Source organism: Lissotriton helveticus, chromosome 2_2 (genome assembly GCF_964261635.1).
Source record: "Lissotriton helveticus chromosome 2_2, aLisHel1.1, whole genome shotgun sequence".
Classification (NCBI taxonomy): Eukaryota; Metazoa; Chordata; class Amphibia; order Caudata; family Salamandridae; genus Lissotriton; species Lissotriton helveticus.
The window spans coordinates 170,895,613-170,921,553 of NC_136060.1; the positions used below are offsets into that span (position 1 = coordinate 170,895,613).

General features: G+C 45.6%; 1 protein-coding gene across 2 annotated transcripts in view; it reads right to left on the reverse strand.

Annotated features, from left to right (window-relative positions):
* Positions 1 to 23,453, reverse strand: part of SLC30A9 (solute carrier family 30 member 9) — a 680,727-nt gene extending 657,274 nt beyond the window's left edge. The window contains exon 1 of one of the 2 annotated variants that reach the window (XM_078678253.1): positions 22,799 to 23,453. In XM_078678253.1, coding sequence (XP_078534379.1) covers positions 22,799 to 22,895 — 97 coding nt within the window. In that variant the 5' untranslated portion in view covers positions 22,896 to 23,453. Of the gene's footprint in view, positions 1 to 22,783 lie in introns of both variants that reach the window. The other variant, XM_078678252.1, reaches the window with a different exon arrangement.
* Positions 23,454 to 25,941: the final 2,488 nt, after the last annotated feature.

Sequence of the window (25,941 nt, forward strand, 5' to 3'; positions counted from 1 at the left end):
AAGATCGTTTGACGTTAGCCACACCGCTTTACGCTTCCGAACGTCTGGGCGGTCTTTGGTCTACCAAGGGTTTCGATCGCTGGGACATGATTGGAATTTCTAAGGTGGGAGATGTATATTCCAAGGGCTCGGTGCGATCATTTCAGGCCCTCCAGGCTGAATATGGCCTGAGTGGTCGGGAATTCTTTCGATACCTGCAGGTTAGGCACGCCTTGACCGCTGTGATTGCTCCTGGTGAGATTCCGCCTGATTCTTCCCCCCTTGAGGACCGTGTCCTTGACGGACATCTTCCTGACAGCACTATCTCCCTGATTTATAAGAAACTGATTAATAATCGAACTGATCTGTTGGTCCGACTCCGGGAGGCGTGGGTTCGTGATGGTTTGGAGCTTGATGACGAGGATTGGCAGTCGGCCCTTTCTTCTCCTAAAGAGGTGGCTATCCCGGCTCGTCTCCGTTTGGTCCAATTGAAGATCCTTCATCGGGTGTATGTTACGGGACCTCGTCTGCTTGTGATGGGTTTTTCTTCCGATGGGTTGTGTAAGCGTGGATGTGGTTTGAGTGCGACTTTCCTACATATTCTTTGGGAATGCCCGATGGTGGTTGCTTACTGGACGGCTGTGCTTGAGGTTATGGCTGAGGTGACGGGGGTGTCCTTGTGTCCGGAACCTCGTCGTTGTCTTTTGAATGTTTGGGAGCCCACTGACTGCTCGGTGGCCCAGACTAGGTGGGCCACCCTGGGTTATATGGTTGCTAAGCGAGATATTGCTCAACTTTGGGGGGCCTCCAAGCCCCCTGAACTATCGAAATGGGAAGACAACATGGATTGGTCTATGTTCCGTGAGAAGACTGTCTATGTGGCTAGGGGCAGACCCAGGGCATGGATTAGGGTGTGGGGTCAATGGAATGAATATCGTGGTGCCATCTGTACTCCTCCCCTTGTAGATGACATTGAGCCTTCCTGGTCTCCTTAGGCGAGCGTTCTTGGAACCTTGCATATGGGGGCTGTGCTGGTTTTCCGGCTCCCCCCCCCCTTCTTTTTATCCTTCGTGCCCCCCCCCCCCCCCCCCCATCCGGGCTCTTTGGAGCTTATAGCTTTGATTCCATTTTTGTTGCTGACCCCTCCCGTCCTTTGGGCTGACCTTCGGTAATACACTTTCGCCTTTTTTGTGTGTCTGTTCTTTATAAAACAAAATCTGTTTTTGTTCTGTATATTATATGGAGTATTGCATTGACGATTGATCGTTACCGCTACGGAAGTGTATATTGTGTATTTTCTCCTTTTTAGCGGCTGGCCCGTGTGGTTGTAGGCCCATCCTTGTATTTTACTGCATACTCAAATAAAGGTTTTTAAAAAAAAAAAAAAAAAAAAAAAAAAAAAATCTGTTTTCCCCTAAACAATGGTGGTCCGATGATGCTGTAGCTCCCCCTAACAATATCTCGTCTGCTCGGAATCTGGGCATTAAGTTTGATGAGCAACTGTCCTTCAAGCAGCAAGCGGTAGGTGTGGCTAGCACGTGCTTCCACATTATTAGATCACTTAGGAAGTTTTTTGACCTCCTTCCTCTTGCAGCAAGGAAAACCGTGGCAGTGGCATTAATAACATCCAGACTGGACTACTGCAACAGCCTGTATGCAGGAACCAACAAAGCAGTGCTTCACAGGCTGCAGTTAGTCCAGCATGCCACTGCCCGTTTAGTACTTCGGTGGCCAAGAAAGTCATCTGCCTCGGCCGCGCTCAAGACTCTTCATTGGCTACCAATACACAAGCGTGTATTATTTAAGGTCCTTGTTATCACCTTTAGAGCCTTTCAGTCACAAGGACCTAGATACTTGGCCAAGGGCTTTAAGCGTTATCAGCCAGCACGTTGCTCGAGGTCGGCTAATCAAAATCTTTTGGTAATTCCCAGATTCAGACTGGCTACTAACGGTGGGAAATCTCTTTTTGTTTTGGGTTCTAGGGCCTGGAACAAATTGCCACCTCAGCTGCGACTTATGTCCAAGGAGAGCCACTTCAGGAAATCCTTGAAGACATGGATTTTCTCCCTTACTGACGCTGCATGTAGGGTGCTAGTGTAGTGTGTGTATTGTTGCCTTGTGTTGCCTCCAGTCCACCAACCTATTAGAGCTGGGTTGGCTCTGAGCGCTAAGATGCTCCTTGGAGTGGTAGTAGCGCTATACAAATGAGATTTTACATGACATTACATTACATTACAATTACCGCCCCATCTCCCTTCTGCTGTGGGTGAGCAAGATCCTGGAGAAGCACATTAATCTCCATCTCACAAGGTTCCTCGAGTCCAACCTCCTACTCGACACCTCGCAGACAGGGTTCCGGCCTAGACATGGAACGGAAACAGCGTTGCTAGCCGTAACAGAAGAAACCAGGTGGATCCTGGATCGAGGGGGATCAGTGGCAGTCATCCTCCTCGATCTAAGCGCCGCGTTTGATACGGTATGCCACAAAACCCTACTACATCGACTTTTCAACCTAGGAGTGTCAGGGAACGCTCTAGCATGGCTAGGATCATTCCTGAGCGAAAGGGCCTTTCAAGTTTTTGACGGAGACGTTATCTCCGCAAGCAAACCACTGGACTGTGGGGTACCGCAGGGCTCATCACTAAGCCCTACACTGTTCAATGTGTACATGAGGTCGCTAGCTGAGATTGTGCGTCCATATGGCATTAAGATCGTTACATATGCCGACGACACTCAGCTGGTGGTCTCTCTTGCACAGAAGAATAGTGAACCCGTGCAGGCCAACCCAACAACCTGTATGGAAGAGATCAGGAGTTGGATGACAGCATCCTCCCTCAAACTCAATGGTGACAAAACCGAGCTCATGCTGCTCGGCCCCCCAGCTTTGTCCAACATCGACCGACTATGGCCCAGTAGTCTGGGCACACCCCCTATCCCAAAAGACAGCATCAAAAGTTTAGGGGTCTGGTTAGACAAATCTCTAACCCTCAACACCCAAGCAACAAAAACATCGGCAACCTGTTTTGGGATTATCAGGATGCTAAAGAAAATCCAACCACTCCTCCCCTTTGAAGCCAGACAAATCGTCATACAAGGTCTAATTCAATCCCGATTGGACTTTTATCAATGCGCTTTACCTATGGGCACCAGAATATGTGCTGCCAAAACTCCAACGGACCCAGAATTGCGCTGCACGCACGCTGCTCCAGATTCCATGCAGAGAATCAGTGGCACCGGGATTGAGGACCCTACACTGGCTCCCTGTTAGGGAGAGAATAAAATTCAAAGCCATGTGCATATCCCACCAAGCATTCTGGAGAACCGGCCCCAAAATCAACCACTCCCTGCTCTCCCCCTACCGCCCCGGCAAACAACTCCGATCCACTAACACTTTCCTAGCAGTAACCCCCAGAATCAAGAGGTCAACAGCAGGAGGAAGGTCCTTCACGCTCAACGCCGCTAGGCTGTGGAACTCCCTTCCCCTAAACCTCAGATCAAACCCCAACCTAGCATCCTTTCGCAAGATCTTAAAACCCTCCTTTTCAGCAACTAACCTATCCCAGCTCCCCTCCTCATAGCACTCTCCGTTACAATAGCGCTTGGACGCCCAAGGGCAGCATTCATGCTTTACAAAACCCCTTTCATTTCATCCCTCTATCTTGGGGGAGGGGCCTGGTGTTGATTCCGACCTGGCATATGCAGGTGACTATTGAAAGATACAATATTCGTTACACCTCACAAAAGCATGTAGTCTTATTTGTCCGAGATAACAAGGGGACCTCTTCCTTACCTTTAGCGGAATTAGAGGCATTCAAGGTGGTCACTAGAGGGGTCTGCATCAAAACTATAGCAGGGGTTAAGAGGGTGCTTACTGGTCATCTCGCCCGCTTTTTTTTTTATTTTATAGACTTTAAATGTTGCACTGTTTTGATTACTCTTCATATTGTGCCAGGACGCACAATGAAGGAGATAAGGCTGGCTGTCTCCTTGCCCACTTGGACAACCCACTGATCCAGCACTATATCCCCCTCCATTTCAGTTCGCCTACTGGGGAGGTGCTGATTAAGCGGTCTGATATTAACAACTGCTATATGCTCTCCCCCCCCTATTTATTAGTCTCTCCTACTCCTTTACTCCCCTGCCACCTTCTCTCAACCCTCCCCACTTCTTTTATTCATCAGCCCCCCTACTATATATTTTTGGTAATATGTTTATACCCTGTCATACCCTCTACCCCGCACCTTCTCTTCTATATCTCTGACATCTGGTCTACCCTTTGGTTTCCCACCACCACTCCACCTCTTCCTCACCTCGCCCCCTAGAGTTTCTCCCCCCCGACCTCCCACCTCAAACGCCTCCTAACTCTCACCTTTTATGTCCCACCCTTCCCCTCCTCCCAATCTTCCACCGTCGACCCCCCTAACCTCTTGATCCCCTTCTGACCTCTCCTCCCAAACGCCTCTTACCTTTTTTGTCCCACCCCCTCCCCTCTCGTTTTCCTCCAAATTCCCCCAGACGACCCATCATGCCCCCCCAATTGCACATCCCCACTACCCCAGATCCTGCCCTCTCAAGACATTGTCCCAATTCCTGGAACATCGTATACCCATCCAATCTATCCAAACATGCCAAGAAAAACTTTCAGCATAAATTACTGACTCACACCCCGAAACTCTCTTAGTTGACTCCTACCAGAGCCTCACCTCGCCTATAAAAACTAACCTTATTTTCTACTCCAAACGCCCGCCCAAATGGAAAAGCTTCTTCCTGAACTATTTCACAATCACTAAATCCGGCAATATCCCATATGGTTTCAAATAATCTACCTCCCCATCCCCAGCTTTCAACTGAGAAATTGACATCTCCATTTTCAAAACTGGCAACACTCTCATTCAAGCATCCGAACACCACCTCAACACTTTCAACCACCTCTACAGTTTCCAGACAGACCTTCTATCCAAACCTGCCCCTAAACCCTCTCCACCCCAAATGCCCGTCACCCTGATCTCCCTCCAACCAGCCCGGAACCCACACCCCATAGACTCCCTAATTGTGCATCGCAACAACAAAACGCCCACCTTCTCTAACAACAGACCTCCCCAAACCCACTTCACTCCCGATGACCTCTCCACATCTTCCGGATCCCTCCCCCCTGAACGGCCACCCTCCCGATGCCCACTACACCTACTACATACTACACGCACCCCACGCACATGGAGGGAATAAAGTCCCGGCTCCTGCACCCACTGCTTCCCACCGTCCCCCCCACTACACCTATACCACCGATTTCAATCCTCCTCCTCATCATGACCTTACCTCCCCCCTCTCTCCAACATATCTCCTCCCCCAGCCTCATGACCTACCTGCACAAAAGACCCACCACAGAGCATCTCCACCCCTCCTCCCATCAGGCTCTCATCTACGGCCCTCTCCTCGCCACCCGAGCGAACACTCAACCTTATAGCTCTGACACTTTCCAACTTTGAACTGATGCTCTCAACTGTTCAGACAGAACTTATGAGACTTGGAGAAGACTTCAGTGCTCTGAACAACAAGGCCCTCCTTAATCAGATTGGTTCTGCCGGCCCTTGCCTCACTCACCCCTCCCAACATAACCACTAGAAAACTATTCCCCTCAACAACAGATCTTTTAGGCCGCTTCATGCTAGGAACAGCCTCTCCGCCTCTGCCACGACGGACTTATGCAACTCCTAGCTGCCCAAACCCCGGAATGCACCCCCAGTTTCTCCAGCATCCCAGTGATCTTGGCAATGAGCAGAACCCCCTCCTCTCACCCATCTCGCCCAGACCCCCAACCCAACTTACCACCATATACTTATGCACTACAGTCAAAGTCAACCCTAAGCCCCTATCCTGCATGCTCGCTAACTGCCGCTTGGCTGTCCAACACACAACTAAAATATCTGAAACCTTCCTTTGCGAATCCATCGACATTGCCTTCCTTACAGAAACCTGGCTTAATGACCACTCAACTGCCATCCTTGACCTGCTCATCCCCCCAGGCTACTCCATCATTAGGAAAGACAGAACAGACAGAATTGGAGGTGGCCTAGCCATTGTTTACAAAAATGAACTGCAACTCTCACGTGTAAAAAACTCTGAACACTTAACCTTTGAGTACCTTGGCGCCAAACACACTATTCAGGGTTCCCCACCAATTCGCCTACATAACATCTACCACCCTCCGGGTGATTCACTTCCCTTCGCTGAGGAACTATTCAAACTTCTTTCTCAATCATCTCTCTCCAACTCGAAAAACCTCTTCCTTGGAGACTTTAACATCCACTGGAACAGCACTGCTGACCCCACAGTCACTGACCTTTTCAATCTTCTAGAAACCAATGGCATTTGTTCAACTTTGTCACTCGCCCACCCACACCAAAGGTGCCACTCTCGATGCCATCATATCCAGTATTAACCTGGTTTCCATCTCCAGCATCTATCTTCCCATTGACTGATCTGATCATCACCTCATCCTGTTCAAGATCGACTCCACCCCCCTGCCCCCCACTATTAAAAGTCACCTACCCTTAAGATTGACCAGAAACCTGCGTTTACTTAGACTGGCTGAAAGATCTTGGAGACAACGCCCCTTCGCCGCCCACCTTGCCTGTCTCAGGGCCGCTAGATCATCCTATAAAAAAAACACATCTTCAAGGAAAAGGCCTCCTTTTTCCAAATACAACTCGATCTGGCAAAAAACAGACCCAGAGAACTATTTAATATTGTTCGCAACCAAACATCCACAGCCCCTCTCAAACTTACTACCTCAACAATCAGATGTGAGGAAATTGCCAACTTCTTCTCCCAAAAAAACTGCAAAAGCGATCACTCGTTCCATCTAACGGAGATCCCACCAAATCCACCTGTTGTCGCTGACAATACACTAAACGATCCTCCTGTCCTGACTCTCTCTCCTTTCCTTCCACTCCCCCTCTCGCTATTACCCCTCCAGAACCCAACCTTCCCCCCCTGAAACTAAAAAACTTTGCATCTTGAACTAATTTGCACCCCGTGACTGAACTTAAAGTCTCTAACATCATAACCAAACTTAAACCGCCCTCACACACCAAAGACCCTATCCCTTCAAGTCTTATCCAGAATCTCAAACACATCATTGCCCCTTACTGGACCAACATCAACACCTCCTTCTCCACGGGTTGTGTCCCGGACTCATTTCAAATCGGTCAAATCACGCCTATACCTTAAAATCCCACCTCTGACCCAAATGACCTGAACAACCTCCGCCCTATCTCTAAACTAGCTCTTCTTTCCAAAGCCCTGGAAAAATGTGCTCTGCTTCAACTAGATAAAGACATTAACAACTTCAACCTTCTAGACCCCTTGCAATCCGGTTTCAGAAAAGCCTGCAGCACAGAAACCGCCATGCTTAACATAAGCGATGACATCCACTCTTCCATTGACAAGGGGTGAATCCTGCCTTCTCATTCTCCTTGACCTCTCGGCTGCCTTTGATACAGTTAACCACAACTCCCTTCTCAACACACTCAAGTCCCACGTTGGCCTTAACGGTAAGGTCCTTAAATGGTTCACCTCATTTCTCCAACACAGAACTCAACAAGTCAAAATGAACGACTGTCCATTCAACCTCTCTCCGGTGTCCCTAGGTGTCCCCCAAGGCTCTATTCTCTCCCCCTCACTCTTTAACCTCTTTATGGAACCTCTTACCCTTATCCTGAAACAAGCAGGAATCAACTACCACCTCTATGCTGATGTCACACAACTGTACTATAAGATTAGGTCTCACGCTGATGTACTTCATCTTAACCACACCATAAACAAGATCCAACACTGGTTGCACTCCAACCATCTCAAACTCAACCACAAGAAAACTGAAATCATCCTCTTCCCCCCTAAAAACAACGGACCCCCCCATCCAAACCTGGATCTCTGACCTCAATGCACTGAACTGCTCGCTCTCTTTGTCAAACTCCGTGAAATCTCTCGGTTTTAGCGTTGACAAAAATCGAACCCTCAATGATCACATAAAAAAACTCTGCTAAAGGAGCTCTCTTCACTCTCCGTCACCTGAAGAAAATCAAACCCTTCATCCCACCTGAAGACTTCAAATGGGTCGTCCAATCCCTGGTACTCTCAAAAATTGACTATGGGAACGCTATCCTCACAGGAACCCCCAAAGTCCACCTAGCCCCACTCTGATCTGTGCTCCACCTAGCAGCCAGGTTCATGGCTGGCTATAAACGTTTCGACCACATCTCCCCAGCCCTGAAAGCTCTCCACTGGCTTCCCACTGAAGGTAGATCCTCCAAGACAGCATGCATCACACATAAAGCCCTACACCAGAATGCCCCGCTGTACCTCACAAAATGTTTTTAAAAACAAGGCAGCTACAGAACGATGAGGAGCACAAACACTTTCCTACTCATCCCCCCCCGTAGTCAAAAAGAAAACCACTCAATCTCGCTCCTTCTTTGGAAATGCGCGGATAATCTGGAATGCACTTCCAAATGAACTGCATTGCAACCCCTCCTACATTGCCTTCAAAAAAGACCTTAAACTTCACCTCCTCAGCAAATACTGCGGTCCTTAATCAGACCTTTGACCTCCTCCGACCCTACCCTCCTCTACTTCACTCCCTTCCCTTCACCTCTCCCCTCCCCGATCTATCTCCCCCATCCTACTCCCACCTCCCTCTGTAAACCCCTTTCAGCTGACCATCCCCCCCTTCTCCCAACCTTAATCTCTTCCTCCCCCCAGCCTCTTTGTATGTAAATGTATCTGCTCTTGCCATGTCTCTGTCTATTAGACCTCATTGGAACGTTTTTGTTTTGATTTATTGTTTATAATGTGTTTTGTTTTTTAGCAACTCTTGTAATCTTGTTTTTTCACACATGTAAAGCGCTCTGATACCTCCCGGTCTAGCCAGCACTATATAAAACCTTTCAAATAAATAAACAAACAACAACACTTCTTTTTACTATACAGATTTCTACCAGCCACCAGCAACTTTACCTGCTGACACTATTGATGATTTCCTCAATACGATTCAACTACGCCACTTCACTGCCAGAGCCACTCATGACCTAGAACTCCCTTTAACAATACAAGAGATTAGAGCAGTCCTTTGTGATTTACCCCATGGGTTGTTCCCCGGATCAGATGGGATTCTATCTGAATTTTACACCTTATATCAGACACAGCTATCGCCCTGATTGCTAACCCTGTATTCCTCTTCTTTTGAACTGGGTTGCCATCAACAGTCGTTGGACAAGGCCATTATTTTCAAAATGAGGCAGCCGCATAAAGTCTCCAAGGATCTGTCCTCCTATAGGTCTTTATTGATACTGAATACAGATTATAAGTTTCTTTATAAATTATTAGGTATTCGACTACTCCTAAATTTACCACTCTTCATACATGACAATCAGTCAGGTTTTGGCGCCATCTGCAATACTGCACACAACCATAGGAGTTTCTGGGAAGGTTATTGGTGGTAAATTGGAATTTTTCTAAATACAGCATTTGCATTGCCCTTATCCTAGAGACATCCTTTCACTCCTTGTTGTGAGAATGCATGCACATGGTGGTGGGAAAAATGAAGGGGGGGGGGGCAGAAATAGGTTTGCCTACTGTATACAAAACTAATGGCTAGAGTTATAACAGGTATTCGCCAAAGCTGCCCCTTGTCACCTTTAATATTTGCAATCGCAAAAGAGCCCCGAAAGAATAGGGTTCGTCAAAGGGGAACTCAGTGAGGAATCATGATCCAAGACACGCATTACACTGCGTCCTCGTATGCCTATGATATCCTCTTATACATTTATACATCAATCCATCACAATCAATCACACAGAACTTGTATAGCGAGGCTAATCACCCGTGAGGATATCCAGGCGCTGTGTTGCTGGTCTTAATCGAAAAGCCAGGTTTTGAGTCTACTCCTGAAGTCCGTCAATGAGGGTGATGTTCGGAGGTGGAGGGGGTGGAGGGGGATGGGGGAGGAGGGAGGGCATTCCAGGGCTTGGTGGTAAGGTGGGGAGAGGAACAGCCTTCGTTGTGGCACAACGGATGAGAGGAGTCTGTGCAAGGGAGATGGCGCTGAGGTTTCTGGATGGTTGGTGGAAGTTCAGTCGATGGTACATGTGTGCTGGTCACTGGTTGTGCAGGGCTTTGTAGGTGTGTCAGTAGTTTGAATTGGCATTTTCTCTAGAGAGGGAGCCAGTGGAGGTTCCTCAGGTGTTGGCTGATATGAGTTTGTTTGGGCAGGTTGAGGATCAATCTGGCTGCTGACTTCTGTATCGACTGGATCATTCTCATTAGTTTGGTGGTGTTTTCTTAGTACAGCAAGTTGCGTTAGTCCAGACAGCTAGTGATCTGGGCTTGCGTGACTGTCTTCCTTGTGTTAGTGGGTAGCTATTTGAAGATTCTTCGGAGCAAGCGAAGAGTGTGGAAGCAGGTAGGAAGAGGAAACTGTGTTGATCTCTCTTTTCATGGAGTGTTTGCGGTCGAGGATGATGCCGAGGTTGCAAGAGTGGTCTTTTTGTGTGGGTCTGAGCTCCGTGGGCCACCAGGTGTTGTTACAGAGAGAGACATGGTTGCCAAAGATCAGTACCTTGGTCTTGTCAGTTTTGAGCTTCAGACAGTTGTCCTTCATCCAGGCTGAGACATTCTTCATGTAGTTGGTCTTGGTGGTGGTAGGGTCAGCTGTAAGCAGGAGGAAGAGTTGGGTGTCATCGGCGTATGATATGATGTCGATATCGTGGATTCTGATGATGTGAGCTAGAGGCAATTCGTCAGAGCGTGTCTCCCTTGATTCCGATCTGGTGCAGTCTCTTGACGAGTGTGGGGTGCGAAACTGTAGCAAAGGCTGCAGAGAGGTCAAGAACGATCAGGGTAGCTGATTCTCCTCTGTCGAGAATGGGGTGTGGATGTCGACTGTGGCGCTGATCAGGGCATTCTCAGTGCTGTGGTTGGCTCGGAAACCGGATTGGGAAGAGTCTACAAAGTTGTTTCTCTCTAGGTGTTCGGTGAGCTGCCAGTTGATGACCTTCTCCAAGACTTTGGCGGGATGGGGCAGTAGTTCTGGAGTTTGCTGGGGTCTGCAGAGGGTTTCTTGAGGAGAGATCTGACCTCTGGATGTTTACATACTATGGGGAAGATGGCTGAGGTGAATTATGCGTTGAGGATGGTAGCGAGTTGGTGGCTGACCTCGTATCCTGGGTTGAAGAGGCGGTGGTGGCATGGATCCATGGGTGCCCCAGAGTGGATGTAGTTCATTATGGCTGTGGTGTCTGGCTTCGTGAGCTGTCCCCATGAGCAAGACGTATCTCACTCCTGTAGCACACCCGCTAAATGATTTTGTGAATATTTCAACATAACATATTAACTGACCCAAAACCCTGTACCCTCCCTCCCTGAGCGGGGTATACTATACCTCAGTAGGTCCAGTTGGATCCCAGATTACAGCGAGAACCAGTATCATTCAAATACTTAGGTTTATCATTCGACTGCAGACCCCCAGAATGGTAATCTCGGGAGGGCGCTCAGTGATGCTTAGAGTACAATTCACATTTTGGTCAACGTTACTTTTGTCAGTTAGGAGGCAAGAGGCAATGATTAAAATAGTGTTCCTCTTACACCTCTAATACTTTTTGTTAACTTCATTTTACTCTTCCTAGTTCCTTTTTTATAGATCTTGACAAACAATTATGAGAATTTATTTGGAACAAGGGTTGATGGAGGGGGGCTGTCTCCACTTTGAAATTCATGGTCAAATAGGAAGGACTTGGGCTACCGGTTTTCGAACAATACTTGGCAGTGCAACTCCAGTGAGTTGCCAGATGGCTAGCCGGTCCCTCTTTACCGGAAAGTGACTTCTTTTCAGGAGATTGTAGCAGTCGCCATCTTAATTCATTAACACGAACAAAGAAAGTCCACACCTCTGTCTCCCTCCACTAATGTGTGCCACACTGGAGTGTCTTAAGCACTGAAGAGTGATCTCCATCCACAAGTCTCATATGCCCTTTCTATCCCATCTTGGAATGCCAACTTCAACTTACCAAATCCATGATACTTATCAGGGGTTGTGGTCTGATGTAGATAGCTCTACGCTAGCTGCTATACTGACTAATGGGGAACTGAGACCATGTGAGACACTCATGATAGAGTTTGATATTACCCCTAGTAATTTCTTACTTTTGTGCAAATAATACAAACCCATTAGTAATCGTACACCAGGTATTATACACTATGGGGGATGATACAAAATTAACCAGTTAACTTTATAAAAACATCTCCAAAACTGGAACCAAACCAGGAGCTCCCTACTTGTGAAGTGGGAGGGACACTTGGCAAGCCCACTACACGATGCAGATTGGCAGCAAATATTATAATACCCATAGAAGATCTCCTGTGATTCGCACTTTAAATTATATTCTGTTTAACATGCTTAATAAAGCATACTTGACCCCACACACAGTTAGATAATTTCTTCGTTTTACTGGTACTGGTCCTCTTTACTTGACCCGGAATGGGCTGAGCTTCAAGTAAATTTATAGATTTGGCGCTGCTACTCGCCAAGAGAAATATCACAATAAATTGGAAGAGCTCAGACATGCCGAAGTTGGAGATGTGAAGCAAAGCATTGCTCCCCTGCTTGTTATCCAAAAGTATACACTTGTACAAAGAGGAAAGAGCTGGTTGGAGGAAACATCCCATTGCACAAGATTGAGATTCATTGGAGGAATCATTTAAAAAGTATGTTAAAGATGATGCACGTCCTCCATAATATCGCTCTGACTTACTAAACTTGCATTGATTACTGAGATTCTGTGCAGTTTCTATACCATGTTTCCCCAATCTTCGCTACGTCTTTCTATTCAAAGAGTTGGTGAGATCGTCCCTATGAAAGTTATGAGGGGGGTCAGATGACAGGATATTATGAACCAGCCCTTCATTCTTAGGTATTGTATAATGGAAAGGTTATGGGGAGGGGAGTAATGGGAGTTTACATTTACAGTTGGGAGGAGGGGCTATGGGGTGACCAAGGTAAAATTACTTAAATATTGCAATGATGTATGTGGTTTACTTTTTGTCAGGACCATAAAACTAAGTTCATGGTCCTGACAAAAAGTAAACCACTGAGGGGTCATGTAACGATGAATGGGTCTAGCCTAGAACAGGTCGAGGTTATGACATACCTTGGTGTTACAATGGACTATAGGTTACGCTGGAAAGAACAGATAGCGGCGTTAAGTTTGAAATTCGCACGTTTATCTGGCTGCTTAGTGAAGGAGCAACGATGTTCTATGACCAAAAGAGTGTTACCTGCTCTTATTATTTACAGCGCTAAAATTAGTTCAGCCATACTATATGGGGCTGACATTTGGGGAAGTGTGGATCTGGCTGTCCTTGACAGGATACAGAATAAATTTTTTTCGCAATTTAGTTTGCCTCCCTCCTTCAACGCCAGCTCTAACGCTTATGATGGATATGGGCTTTTATTCTATTAGTCACCAAGCCCAATATAGGATGGTGGCGTTATGGAGACGCATATGGTCTACACCGGAACTTGTTATGTTTGCCCAGGAGGTACAGGATGTAAGAGTGCAACAAGGGGCAGGGAAAATACCGTGGTTCATGCTCATTAAGAACACTCTTACTAGTATGGGCCTTCCATTACTTTGGTCAGAGCCGGGTTCCCACACTTTTCCTACAAAGAAAGATTTTAAACTTCTCTTCTGGTCCATGGTCAAAGAAGAACATGTTGTGCTTTCGGCGAAACCCAACCTGACAGGCTTATTTTTGATTCATAAAATAGTTCCACACACAGAGACCTATTGGGATATTATCCCAAAAAGTTTAGATAGGAAACTATACCATCAGTTTCGCATAGGCACTTTGCCTTTAAGGGACTTCAAGAGAGGTTGGCAGAAGACGGAGTCCACATTTTGTCCCTGTTGCTCTGCCAGCAAGGAATCCTTAGGTCATTTCCTATTTGTATGTACTGCTTACCATGATCCAAGACTTAAGTTGCTGAAGCCAATATGTAATAGATTAAACACCAGGGCGAGCAGAGAAGCACTAATCATCCTGAGATTTAATACAGCCGAATGGTTATCCATAGGGCTGGCAAAATTTCTTGGGTGGGCCTGGTTAATAAGAACTAGGTATGTTCGTAGTACTTCAAGCTGAAAAACTGTATACAGTTTGTTAGAGCCTATCTATCATATTGGGGCAGTATTATTATTACTGTATTATTGATTCTGTATTTTATCTGTATTAATATTCTTATAGACGTCTTTACATGTATATTTAATCAAGTTTTTTATATCCATACTTGTTTTCATCTGTAAAAATTACTTGTCCTTTTTATTTTTGTTATGTTTTGTATTATTATTAACAGGTATTATGTAGAGACAATTTCAAATATGTATGCCAAAAGCATTACGGAAGGAACAGAAACAAGGAGTCAATTGATTTCGGAAAAGGTAGTATTATTCACCAAGGAAACAGAAAGGGAAAATTCTTTCATATGCAATTACAGTTTAACCGCATGCGTGCGGTCGATATTCTGCTGCTGCGCTGAGTTTTTTAAAAACCCATTATTCATGACGAGCTGGGCTCGTCATGAGCGTGCGAGGAGGCTACCTCATGACGAGCCCAGCTCGTCATGAGCGTCGAAGGGGTTAAACAGCACTGTAAAGACCAGATCTTGTGACAACCCAGTGACACTTGGTGCAAAGTGCTATGTACAATTGGTGAGGTGAATGTGCAAGTGCTTTAAAAACAGCATTGGCGACGCATTAAACAAAATATGTACATCAGTTAAAAGCTCCAAAAACAAGTTACAATCACTTGGAAAAACAATTATTTCTGCAGGAGCATTTAAGCGTGATATGCGTCATATGATTCAGGCTGTATAGTCGACGGCGTTTCGATCCCCTTTAGTCGGGATCATCATCAGGACAGAGTTGTCGATAGATACAGTGCTGTTGACAAAGAAGGGCAATTTTGAGCGGGGGAATTGGTTAGGGTCAAGGTGGGTGGTGAAATGGTGAATGGGTAATGATTGGGACTTAACCATTAAAGGTATAAAGTGTAAAGGGTGTGGCTGGGGTGGTGGCCGGAAGGGGAAGAGAGTGAGAATTGGGGGTGGCTAGTGTGGGGAAATTGATGACTAGAGTAAAAATTAAAAACCGCCGGTAGGTGGAAAAGTGACAAAAATACTAATTCAATAGACACTCACAGTGCAGCCAAGCAGGGATGCGTGGCTAGCGGGACTCCGAGGCAACAATGAATGGTCGGGTGCTGAAGGGGAACAGGGAATCAAGTTAAGTAAGAAAACAAGTTCGTCTAGTGAAAGAAAACTATCCACAAAGCGAAGGGTTACCTGATCGCGGCTTGAGGTGGGACGGCACGCGGGGTTTACAGCGTCTGAGGGGGCAGAGGAAAAATGAGGGTCAGCATAGCATGGTGCCGTGATCGAACAAAAAAGACTAGTCATTGTTTGATGATGAGCGTCGTCAAAGCGAGCACACTCGGCGTTTTGGCAATGCTCTTACCTGAGTTAATCACCCGCCCTGATTAACTCAGGTAAGAGCATTGCCAAAACGCCTGCTTGGCTGCACTGTGAGTGTCTATTGAATTAGTATTTTTGTCACTTTTCCACCTACCGGCGGTTTTTAATTTTTACTCTAGCCTGAATCATATGACACATATCACGCTTAAATGCTCCTGTAGAAATAATTGTTTTTCCAAGTGATTGTAACTTGTTTTTGGAGCTTTTAACTGATGTACATATTTTGTTTAATGCGTCGCCAATGCTGTTTTTAAAGCACTTGCACATTCACCTCACCAATTGTACATAGCACTTTGCACCAAGTGTCACTGGGTTGTCACAAGATCTGGTCTTTACAGTGCTGTTTAAACTGTAATTGCATATGAAAGAATTTTCCCTTTCTGTTTCCTTGGTGAATAATACTACCTTTTCCGAAATCAATTGACTCCTTGTTTCTGTTCCTCCCGTAATGCTTTTGGCATACATATTTGAAATTGTCTCTACATAATACCTGTTGGGAATTGTTTGTGCCTACACGATACACCCATCCCAACGAGGTTTATGGGTTTTCTCCTGTTATTCCTATAATTGTATTATTATTATGCATGTCTTTTATGAAGTAATTTCGAAATAAAGACGTTAAAAAAAAACTGAAACTGCAATGATGTATGTGAAAATGTGTTGACCATCTAAGGGAAGCATTTTTCCAGGTTCCCCCCCTTATGTTTTTTTTAATCATATCCACTGGAAGCATCTGAATAAAATTTACATTTAGCCTATCACAAGATAGTTTTATACTCACTACGCTTTATATATTTAGCACACTGCCTCTCACCCATACCTAAAGCTCATCCGGAATACCAAAATACCTCAGCATCTCCCCGGTCAAGAGTTGTAGCCCACACCAGATACCTTGCTGTCCTGGTGTGAGGAAGTAAACCAATTATTAAGCATGCCACCCTTAGGTGTATGAGGGTTCTCGTCCTATAGACGCTTCCATGCGTCGGACGGCACCCAGCCGTCCAACATCACGGTGGGCGTGTGTGTCCGATCTGCGCACGAGTCAAATTCGCGCGCAAGGCGAAGCGGTTAAAATAAGCATTTCTCCACCGACCAGAACCTTTCCAATATGACAGGACATATTCTTATGCGAGTTCCTTTTGTGAGGGAGTAGTAAGTCTTTAGTCAGGTTATTCACTCCCAATAGACCCCCTGTGTGAATTGTATGTGAAGAAATTCCATCATATGTCAAGTACACTTATTTAGAATAAGCTTATCTTGATATGTACTGACTGACTACAAAATCCCCCCCAAAAATCAATATTATTTTTGTATTTTTTTTTACGAGGAACGTATTTTTCAGGGGTAAAGACAGAAACAAATTACTAATGCTGATCTTTTTAAATAAAAAATGTTTAATGTAAAGAAGCACTGAAGTATTTTTTAAACACAGAGAATATACTGGATGTATTATGATCAGCCAAATCCGGGGTGCTTTATCTTGAGCGGTAACTGATGCCATATGCTCTTACTTCCCCCCAGCTTCACCAAACCCCTAGCAAAACACCACGGTCCAGACACCCAGTGAATAATATATCGCCTGACCTCACATGCAAGGCATAGATGGCGCCCCCTCATTGCGAAAGCATACCATAACTTAGTAAAGGTTAACATAGTTGTGCGTTTAGTTTGGACCAGCATAGTTCCGGAGCTGGACCTAGTATTGAACGTTGTAGGGTTTTTTGGGATTACTGGTTTACCCCCCCACCACCGAAAACGCATCACAAGCCTCATGACATAGGGCAGGCCCAAGAGCCACACACATAACCACAAGCGCATGCAGGGCACGTACAGCATAATCACCTGGAATGTCGGGTGACTGGGATCAATATAAAAGCGCCACAGGATCCATGCGCATTAAAGTGGCGTAGGGCACAGGTAGCATTGATGCAAGAGTCCCACCTCACAGATTCTGAAGCGGCCAAGCTCCGCAAAAAGTGGAGAGGCCAAGTGTTGACTACGTCATACTCCGCCTTTGCTAGAGGCACGACAATATAGGGCAGAAACGAGGTCCCGTTTGTAGCACTTGAGCAGCGGGTAGACCTACAGGGTAGCTACATTTTGGTACACAACACACTAGACGGCATGCACATAATAATAAGCAGCCAGGACAAATTCTTTACAAGCCTCAACAAAACATTAACAGACTGGGTGGGCTACCCAAAGGTACTGGGTGGAGACTACAACACGGTGCTAGATACCCGGTTGGACCATTCTCAACCCTCAGTTCAGGGAGCATCCTCCATTAGACAAACAGAGGCCTTGCGTAGATGAGCGGGGCTGGTCATTGGGGGCGTTTGGCATCTAAAGAACCTGGGCAGTCTGGAATACTCCTATTCCCCAACCCACCAAATCCATACCCGGATAGACAGAATACTCTGCTCCCTCTCTATAACTAAACAAGTGACTCACACCACTTACCTGGGGAAGACTTTCTCTGACCACACTCCTCTAAAGGTCACCCTATCATGGGGCAGAATACCCACCCCGGTCCCCACCTGGAAACTATGGCTAGGGTGACCAGACGTCCGGGTTTTCCCCGGACAGTCCCCGTTTTTTGAAAAGTGTCCCGGTGTCCCGACACTTTTCTCTAAAGTAGAGAAATGTCCGGGTTTTGCAACAGCGTCCGGGTAAAACATTCAAATGTTCCCGGTTTTAGCATACCCCCGCCGCGGGCCTTCCAGCAACAGGCAGAGTGGCGCTGCAGGGGCTTTGATAAGGGGTGAATAACAACAAAGCCTCATTAGCACTAAAATGGTATTTTAAAGACCTCTTAAGTGTTCGTGTGCGGCTGTGTGTGTGTGTGTGTGTGTGTGTGTCCTGGAAGCTGTCTCCCCTCAGGCACACACAGACGACGGAGGGGGGGCGGGATTCAGAGGGTCTTCTATGTGAGAACAAAATATAACCCAGTGTTATTCTCAGCGTTGTGCATCCCCAAACCACTACAATATCACAATTATACACCATTAAAGATATTCTTTAAAAACATTTGTGATGCTCGGCAGCCGTCAAAGGTAAACCAAAATAACAAAACATTTCCCAGAAGAACTTGTGGTCTGGTTTATGCACGATTAAAGGAAACAGTGGGTTTAGAAACGTAAAATGTTTAACATCGCGCAAATTGGTTTGGTCTGTCAGAAAATCCATACATTCTATGAGCAGTAATGTACACACAGAAAGAATGTAGAGGTCAGATCGATTTAACTCAGACACTACCCAGCTTTGCTGCACCCTGTGCATTTGTGGATAGTCCTTTTGGCAAAGGGCCCTTCAATGGGTGAATACGGTAGGTTATTGGGTCCAGTGTGTTGGCCTTGGGTTTGCAGCAGCCCCGGGATCACCGTGCATTGGAAAGAAAAGCTGCCAAGAAGCCCTATAGGAGCTTTCACATTTACATCATTCTGCACACTGTGGCTTGTAACCTCTACAAAAACAAAACCTAAACAATTCAGTTCAATGGAAAATGCCCTTGTGAGCCATGGGCATGGAGGAGTGCGGGGGAGGGAGTGGAGAGGGGCATTGCGCACCTGGGCACCACCAATACAGGAAAATATTAAAACGATTTAAGAATGAAAGCAAAATTTTTTCTTCTTTGTCACAGACCCTTATGGAACCCACAGAATGTTGGTCGGGGGAGAGGGAGACAGAGGGAGGGAGATGGAGACAGAGGGAGGGAGATGGAGACAGAGGGAGGGAGACAGTCGGATGGAGGGAGTGAGACAGGGAGGGAGTGAGACAGAGAGGGAGGAAGACAGAGACAGAGGGAGACAGACAGGGAGGGAGACAGAGAGTAAGACAGAGGAAGGGAGACTGAGGCGGTCGGGGGGAGGCAGTCGGAAGGAGGCAGTCGGAGGGAGGCAGTTGGAGAGGGAGACATTCAGAGAGAGACAGATGGAGGGAGAGGCCACCTCCGCCACGGATTCCCTCACTAGTACCCTTTAACAGTGCCCCTCAAGTCTCCATAACCACTGTCTCTCAGATTTCTATGTCTGACAGCTGTCACATAGTCCTACTTTTACGTCGATGGTTACTGCAAACTGTGGTCCTACTTCTATGTCTATGACCTGTCCCCGTTTTTTGTTTTGAGAATCTGGTCACCCTAACTATGGCCCCAGACGCTGGAAGATGCTGTCTTCCGTGACACTATGGCATTGGCCATTACCAATTACTTTACAGAGAACACTAACTCAGCCTCATCGTGCCTCAGAGTGGGACGCGTTCAAAACAGTGATAAGGGGCACCGCTATCAGAACTACAGTACGGGTGAGACAAGAAATACTAATCTTAAATCTGCCGAAGACAGCATAAACAGGTTAGAGCAGGAAGCAGCAAGAGATCCTTCTAAGAAAAAAACGCTGCAGGAAGTACGCATTCAACATGCTGAACTGCTGGAGCGACTCAAATTAATGGATTACAGATCCCACACCCAGATAAAACATGCGGAGGCTTCAGGTAGGGAGCGCTCCTTGCACAGATACTATGAGTTGCACTCCAGCCCGCCCCAATACATGAAATAGTTACACCTGGAGGAAACACGGCGAACACACAGCAGGAAACAAATGAGGCATTCTGTGAATACTATGAAGCACTCTACCGAGCCCCACTGGTAACAACGAGGGAACCCATGGAAGCCTTCCTGTGCGACCTAACCTACGCCCAACTCACACGAGCGGCTCAGGACGACTTGTCAGGCTCTATCACCGGATCTGAAATTAAACAGGTTATCCATGAACTCCCACGCAATAAGACCCCAGGCCTTGATGGCATACCAGTGGAGTTTTTTTTACATATTCTCAGACAAACTGACCCCCCACCTAGAACGGTTATATCAAATGGCCCTCGACACAGGAAATCTCCCTCTCTCTACCATGCAGGCCTTGGTTGCCTCACTCCCTAAACCGGTCAGAGCACTTACGGACATCTCAGGGTACCGTCCACTTTTAATCCTTACCACAGAATACAAGACACTATGCAAGATATTGGCCCCACGGTTACTCCCCCACCTACCAAAATTAATCCACACAGACCAATGCAGTTTTGTCCCAACCCGCAGCACCTCCCTGAACATTAGATGTATGACCCATGTCTTGGGATGCCACTCCACGAGAACGCTCAAATGCTGGATGCCCCTGCCTAGACCTGCGACAGGCTTTTGATACCCTTAAATGGGAATACATGGTAAAGGCCATGGAAAAGTTTGGCATCTGAAATGGGTTAAACTTCTATATACGGCCCCCTCAGTGCGTGTCCGAACCAGAGTCCACATCTTGCGATATTATCCAGTGGACAGGGGCACACGACAGGGCTGTCCCCTGTCATCACTCCTCTATGTGCTGGCGCTTGAACCCCTTTCTATTAAATTGCGGAGGGAAGCAGAGCTAATAGGAATCAGAGTGGGAAACGCCGCGCATGTGCTGTTAGCATATGAGACTACCTCATCCCATATACCCATGACCTGACAGGTGACTTAGAGTCGATGTCAAGCATTTTCCAGCAATTTGATCACATGTCGGGCCTCGCCATAAACGAGGCGAAGTCTCAGGCATTTTTCTTTTAGCCTGGAGAGCGTCCGGAAACTATCACATTTGGGAAGCTCTCTCAATGTCCAAAAACACATTCAAATGCTTGGCAGTCAAATGTATAGGGGCCCGCAGGATCTACTGGAGAGCAACCTGAGCAACCTGCACTACCCTCCCAAACAGCCTTCTGCACCTTGTTACCGCTCTCTGTTATGGGCAAGATGGTAATACTCCCACGCCAGCTATACTTCTTTACAAACCTTCCAGTACTGATACCTGCCTCCATTTTTAAAACACTAGACACGCTGCCATCGGACCTCATCTGGGGCACTGGTTGCAGAAGGGTGGGAATAGCCAAACTGCAGCTGGAACTGGACAGAGGAGGGCTTGGCGTGCCGGACTTCCGCACCTATTGTTTCGCAAGCCAACTCCAATGGCTTTCGTACTGGCTTGCGGAGCGCAACCTGCACAAACTGGGTTAAACAATGCACACCATCAACCGAGGTGCCCTGCATACCTTACTACTACCCTGGAGCACGATCCATCCCGGAGCCCCATTGCTTTTACATATAAAAAATTGGAAAAAGGCATTGCAATACACGCGCCAGTGCCCCCACTCGCCAACAACACTCCCCTATTAGGAATCCCCACACCCACTGGCAAAGTGCAGTCATTAGTAGAGAGGAGTACCGGGGTTGCGAAAAATACCGATCTCCATGGATTGGGTCCCCAGTATTCAAAGCCATTGAATCCCCCTCCCCCCCCCCCACCTTACAACACACAGTACATAAGAGATGTCTCCCCACATAATACTAAACGGAACATCTCCGACTAGCATCAAGACAGACGTACAATACCATACCCTGCTAATTACAGGACCCTACATGCTGCACAAAGGTAATCGGGCAGAATCCCACGCCTGTATAATCCAAACTGGATTTGTTTTTACCAATATACCCATGTACCAACTGTAATAAAGTTTGGACGTGGTTCGTCAAAATATAAAATCAATAAAGTATGTTTGAAAAAAAGCAGCCAAATTTTGAAATGCTGTTTTGAAGAATCCAGACCTCATACTGTTAGTTGAAAAGCGGGACGAAAACCTCATAGATGATACTTCTTTTATTATTTCTTACGATTGTTGATATTTAGTGTAAGCATTGAATGTATTGTGGGTCTGCAGTCTAGTAATGATTTTCAATAATCTTATAGAATAGCGATGGCATGAAAGAGAAATACAGAGCATACAGCAAAAGGATATTGAGTTCACAAGCAAACAAACATAAGAGTTACTGAATTCACAAGAGTTATGGAGATATGAGTCATGAATCATTTGTCAAGTTCGGTGTTTTATAAAAGTGTTATATTCCACTCAAAACGTGTTCCTCAGTTGCCCATTGGCATAGCTTGCATTTTTGGAATCAGAATCGAACGCAACATGCTTTTTTTCCTGAAATGTGACACAAGGAGAAGGGTGCAGTGTAACAAAAAGTGAATGCGGGACATTCAAGAAATGAAGATAATTCACAGCACAATTCTTACATACTCCAATACAACAATTTTAGTAGAACCTTAATTTTACAATGCAGAGCACAATCAACACGATTATTTAAAGCTGCAAATGCAGTAGCCAGCTGATTGAAGTGCACTCTACTAAACTCACGAGGGAATGACTGACCGTGGTAGGGTCTGTGGCTGCATATCGCTGGACACCGCAGGTAGAGGTGATACAGGACGGACAAGCCGCGCCCCTGGAAAGCCAGAGACTGAAGCATACTTCCTGCCGCGTCAGGCAGATCCCAAAGGATCTCTTAAAGCGACTGCTCGTCCACTTCTACCCTAGAGGGTCTGCGTCGGGGCTCCTCACAGTGTGTCATCCTACTGTTCTAGTGCGACCCTAGAACTGAGTTCTGTTTTTCCACTCCATCCCAGGCACAGTGGACAGTGTTCCTCCGTCCGAGTCAAAATCAAAGCTAGTGTCCTTCCACTAGAATTCCAGGTATGCGTTCAATAGAGCACTTCTAAGACATTGTTTGTGTCGGTCTCAGAGATAGCGGCTTCTTCCTATATCACAGTATTTCGGCATCGAAAGTCTGGCCTTCGTGCCAAGCTGTGCTTCCAAATGTCCGGTTGTCTTTAAAGATCCTTCTTCGCTGTATTTTTGTCCATGGTCAACGTCCTACTGTGTGACCCACTTAAAAAGACCACTTGTTCATTGCTTACATTGACCATCCGTGCAATTCACTCTAGTGATTATGTCCGTCGTTTCTTTTAACGGATGTTCATTTGCTCATAATTCTTTTAGCATCCCGGGTCGGGTTAAAACCAATCCCGAAGCAGAATTTATCCCGAGAGTCGTCTGGATTTAGGGGAGGTACTGCTAACAAGTAAGGTGAAATAGGATTGGAGCATTAGGTGCCTCTCAGCCTATCGTAGCGCGCAGCACAGGGTTCTGACTTGCTGAATGGCTGTGCAGTTTCGCACGTGCTCGTCTGTGTCGGCTACTGTCAGTTTAGTGGGTTAGCTCATATGGGTGTGTGCTGTATTTACTCTGTTTAGGGCTTGGAGTGGTTTGATTACTTGCTGTTTTGGATGAGAGAGAAAGGCGAAGGAAGGCGGCCGGGAACAGCTCCACGGAGAGAAAACCACAGCGGGTGGTCTGTTTATTTACCGCCGCGCAGACACTTGGTTAATTATGTATTTATTTATGCGTTTTTATATAGCGCGGACTTTACCCGAAGGCGTCAGAGCGCTTCACAAAAGGAACAGTAATGGTACATGAGGAGAAACTTACGAGTGAACAAAGTACAACAGCAAACATTAAGTTACATGAGGAAAAAGTGACAAATGTGAGCAAACAATATACAAGAGGTAGCAAACGGTACATTATAGGAGGAAAAAGTGACGTGTGCAGGTTACAAAGGTATACAAAGTACAAGTAGCGGTATAATACTGCAATAAATGGAGGACACTCAAACAAGAACAATCGTTACATAGGCAATGGTGGCATGTTATATATACAATCATACACGCGCTCACAATTGTGTTTACATTCTAATACCTCGCGCACACACTACACCATTCTAACACATGCTCATTGTGCGCGACCCGCGCGTGTATTTCCTTTTGAATAATCCGCGAGTCATGTTATGAATTAAATATGCACGTCTCGCTATAGATTACTGTTAGTTGTATTAAATAACATGCATGTATAAACTGTTACTGGGATCAGTTACTGCCAACGACTGGAGCCTCCAGATGTATTGCTCGAGTGCTTCTTCATTTCTGAATGAACTCAACTTAAATATAATATAAGTTGTGGATTCATTCATAACAAATTGGCGACGATGGACGGAGCAATTTAAACCCTTCAGAAGAAGCATTTCGGAGCATTTCACGACTGATTTTGAAATTGAAAACCACCTTCATTTAAATGATCGTCGGAACAACTCCTTCACAACGAAAACTATTCCCGACATCTACAATAGAAATATTCAAAACCAGTATGGAATACCGTTTTACAATTTCTTACTTATAACGGAGCGTCAAAGCAGCAGACCTCTTTCAACGCTGAAGAAAATTTCTCATCCGCCCCGCATTTGAACAGCGGAACAGGCGGAAGTGGGAACTACACTTCCTTCCAAGACGCTACTCACTGTAAGTTTGAAAAACACTAAAGAGGTGACTTCGTTTTCACCATCTACACGGATTTTAACGACGATTCTCCAGTCACAGGTAAAAAAGACTGAAATTCATGACACAATTGGGGAACTACATTATATAAAACAAGAAAACTCTCATTTATCTACTACATCGTTGGATTAACTCTCCTATTTACAAGTAAACCTTGTTATTTGATTATATCTTTGTTACAAAACAAACATTAATTCAATTAATTACTACAAGCATATTTCATAAATACTCTACATAAATTGAATTGAATTTTCTCCAGTATGTGTGCTCAAGGTTACACGCTATCACCACCACAAAGCTATTGGACAGCTGGTAGCTCTCCTTGTATGCCCTGGATTGAATGGAAAGCATATTTTTTAAATTATATTGAGACTTTGGATGCCAATGGGAAAATGAAAGCCCCAGAAAAGAAAGGCATTTTCTTACACTGCTTGGGACCAGAAGGATTAAAAGCCTTCAATCAATTACCAATTTCACTAGCAAGCGGTGATATGAATATTTTTGATAAAGCTATATATGACTTTGATAAATACTGCTCCCCTAAAGTATGTATAGGGATTTCGAGATATAAGTTCTTTCAAAGAAAACAGTTAAAAGAGGAATCTGTTGATAATTTTGTGTCTTCTCTTAAAACATTAGCATTGGATTGTAAATTTGGTAACTTACAAGAAGATCTCATCAGAGATCAAGTGGTTATGCATTCCAGTAATGACACAATTCAGGAAAGATTATGGATAAACGGTGATGAAAATTTAGATTTCATATTATCTATTGTTAGAAAAGCTGAACTTTCTTGTAGGAGTGCACAACAAGTTAAACTTAAAGAAGTTTCCATTAGTAGAGAAATTGTTTCCAAGATCAATCATAAATATGATAACAAAAATAAGGATTTCTCCAAAAAGAAACAAACAATTTCCCCAAAAGGAAATTCTGAAGATTTTAAAAATAACTTAAAATGTTATAGATGCAACAGCAAATCACATTTAGCAAATAGCAAAAGTTGTCCAGGTTTAAGACAGAAATGTACAAACTGTGGTTTAATAGGGCACTTTACCTCTGCATGCAGAAGGAATAAGACCAACCAAAAAGTGAAATGTATTGAATTGAGTGACAATAGTGATGATGAGA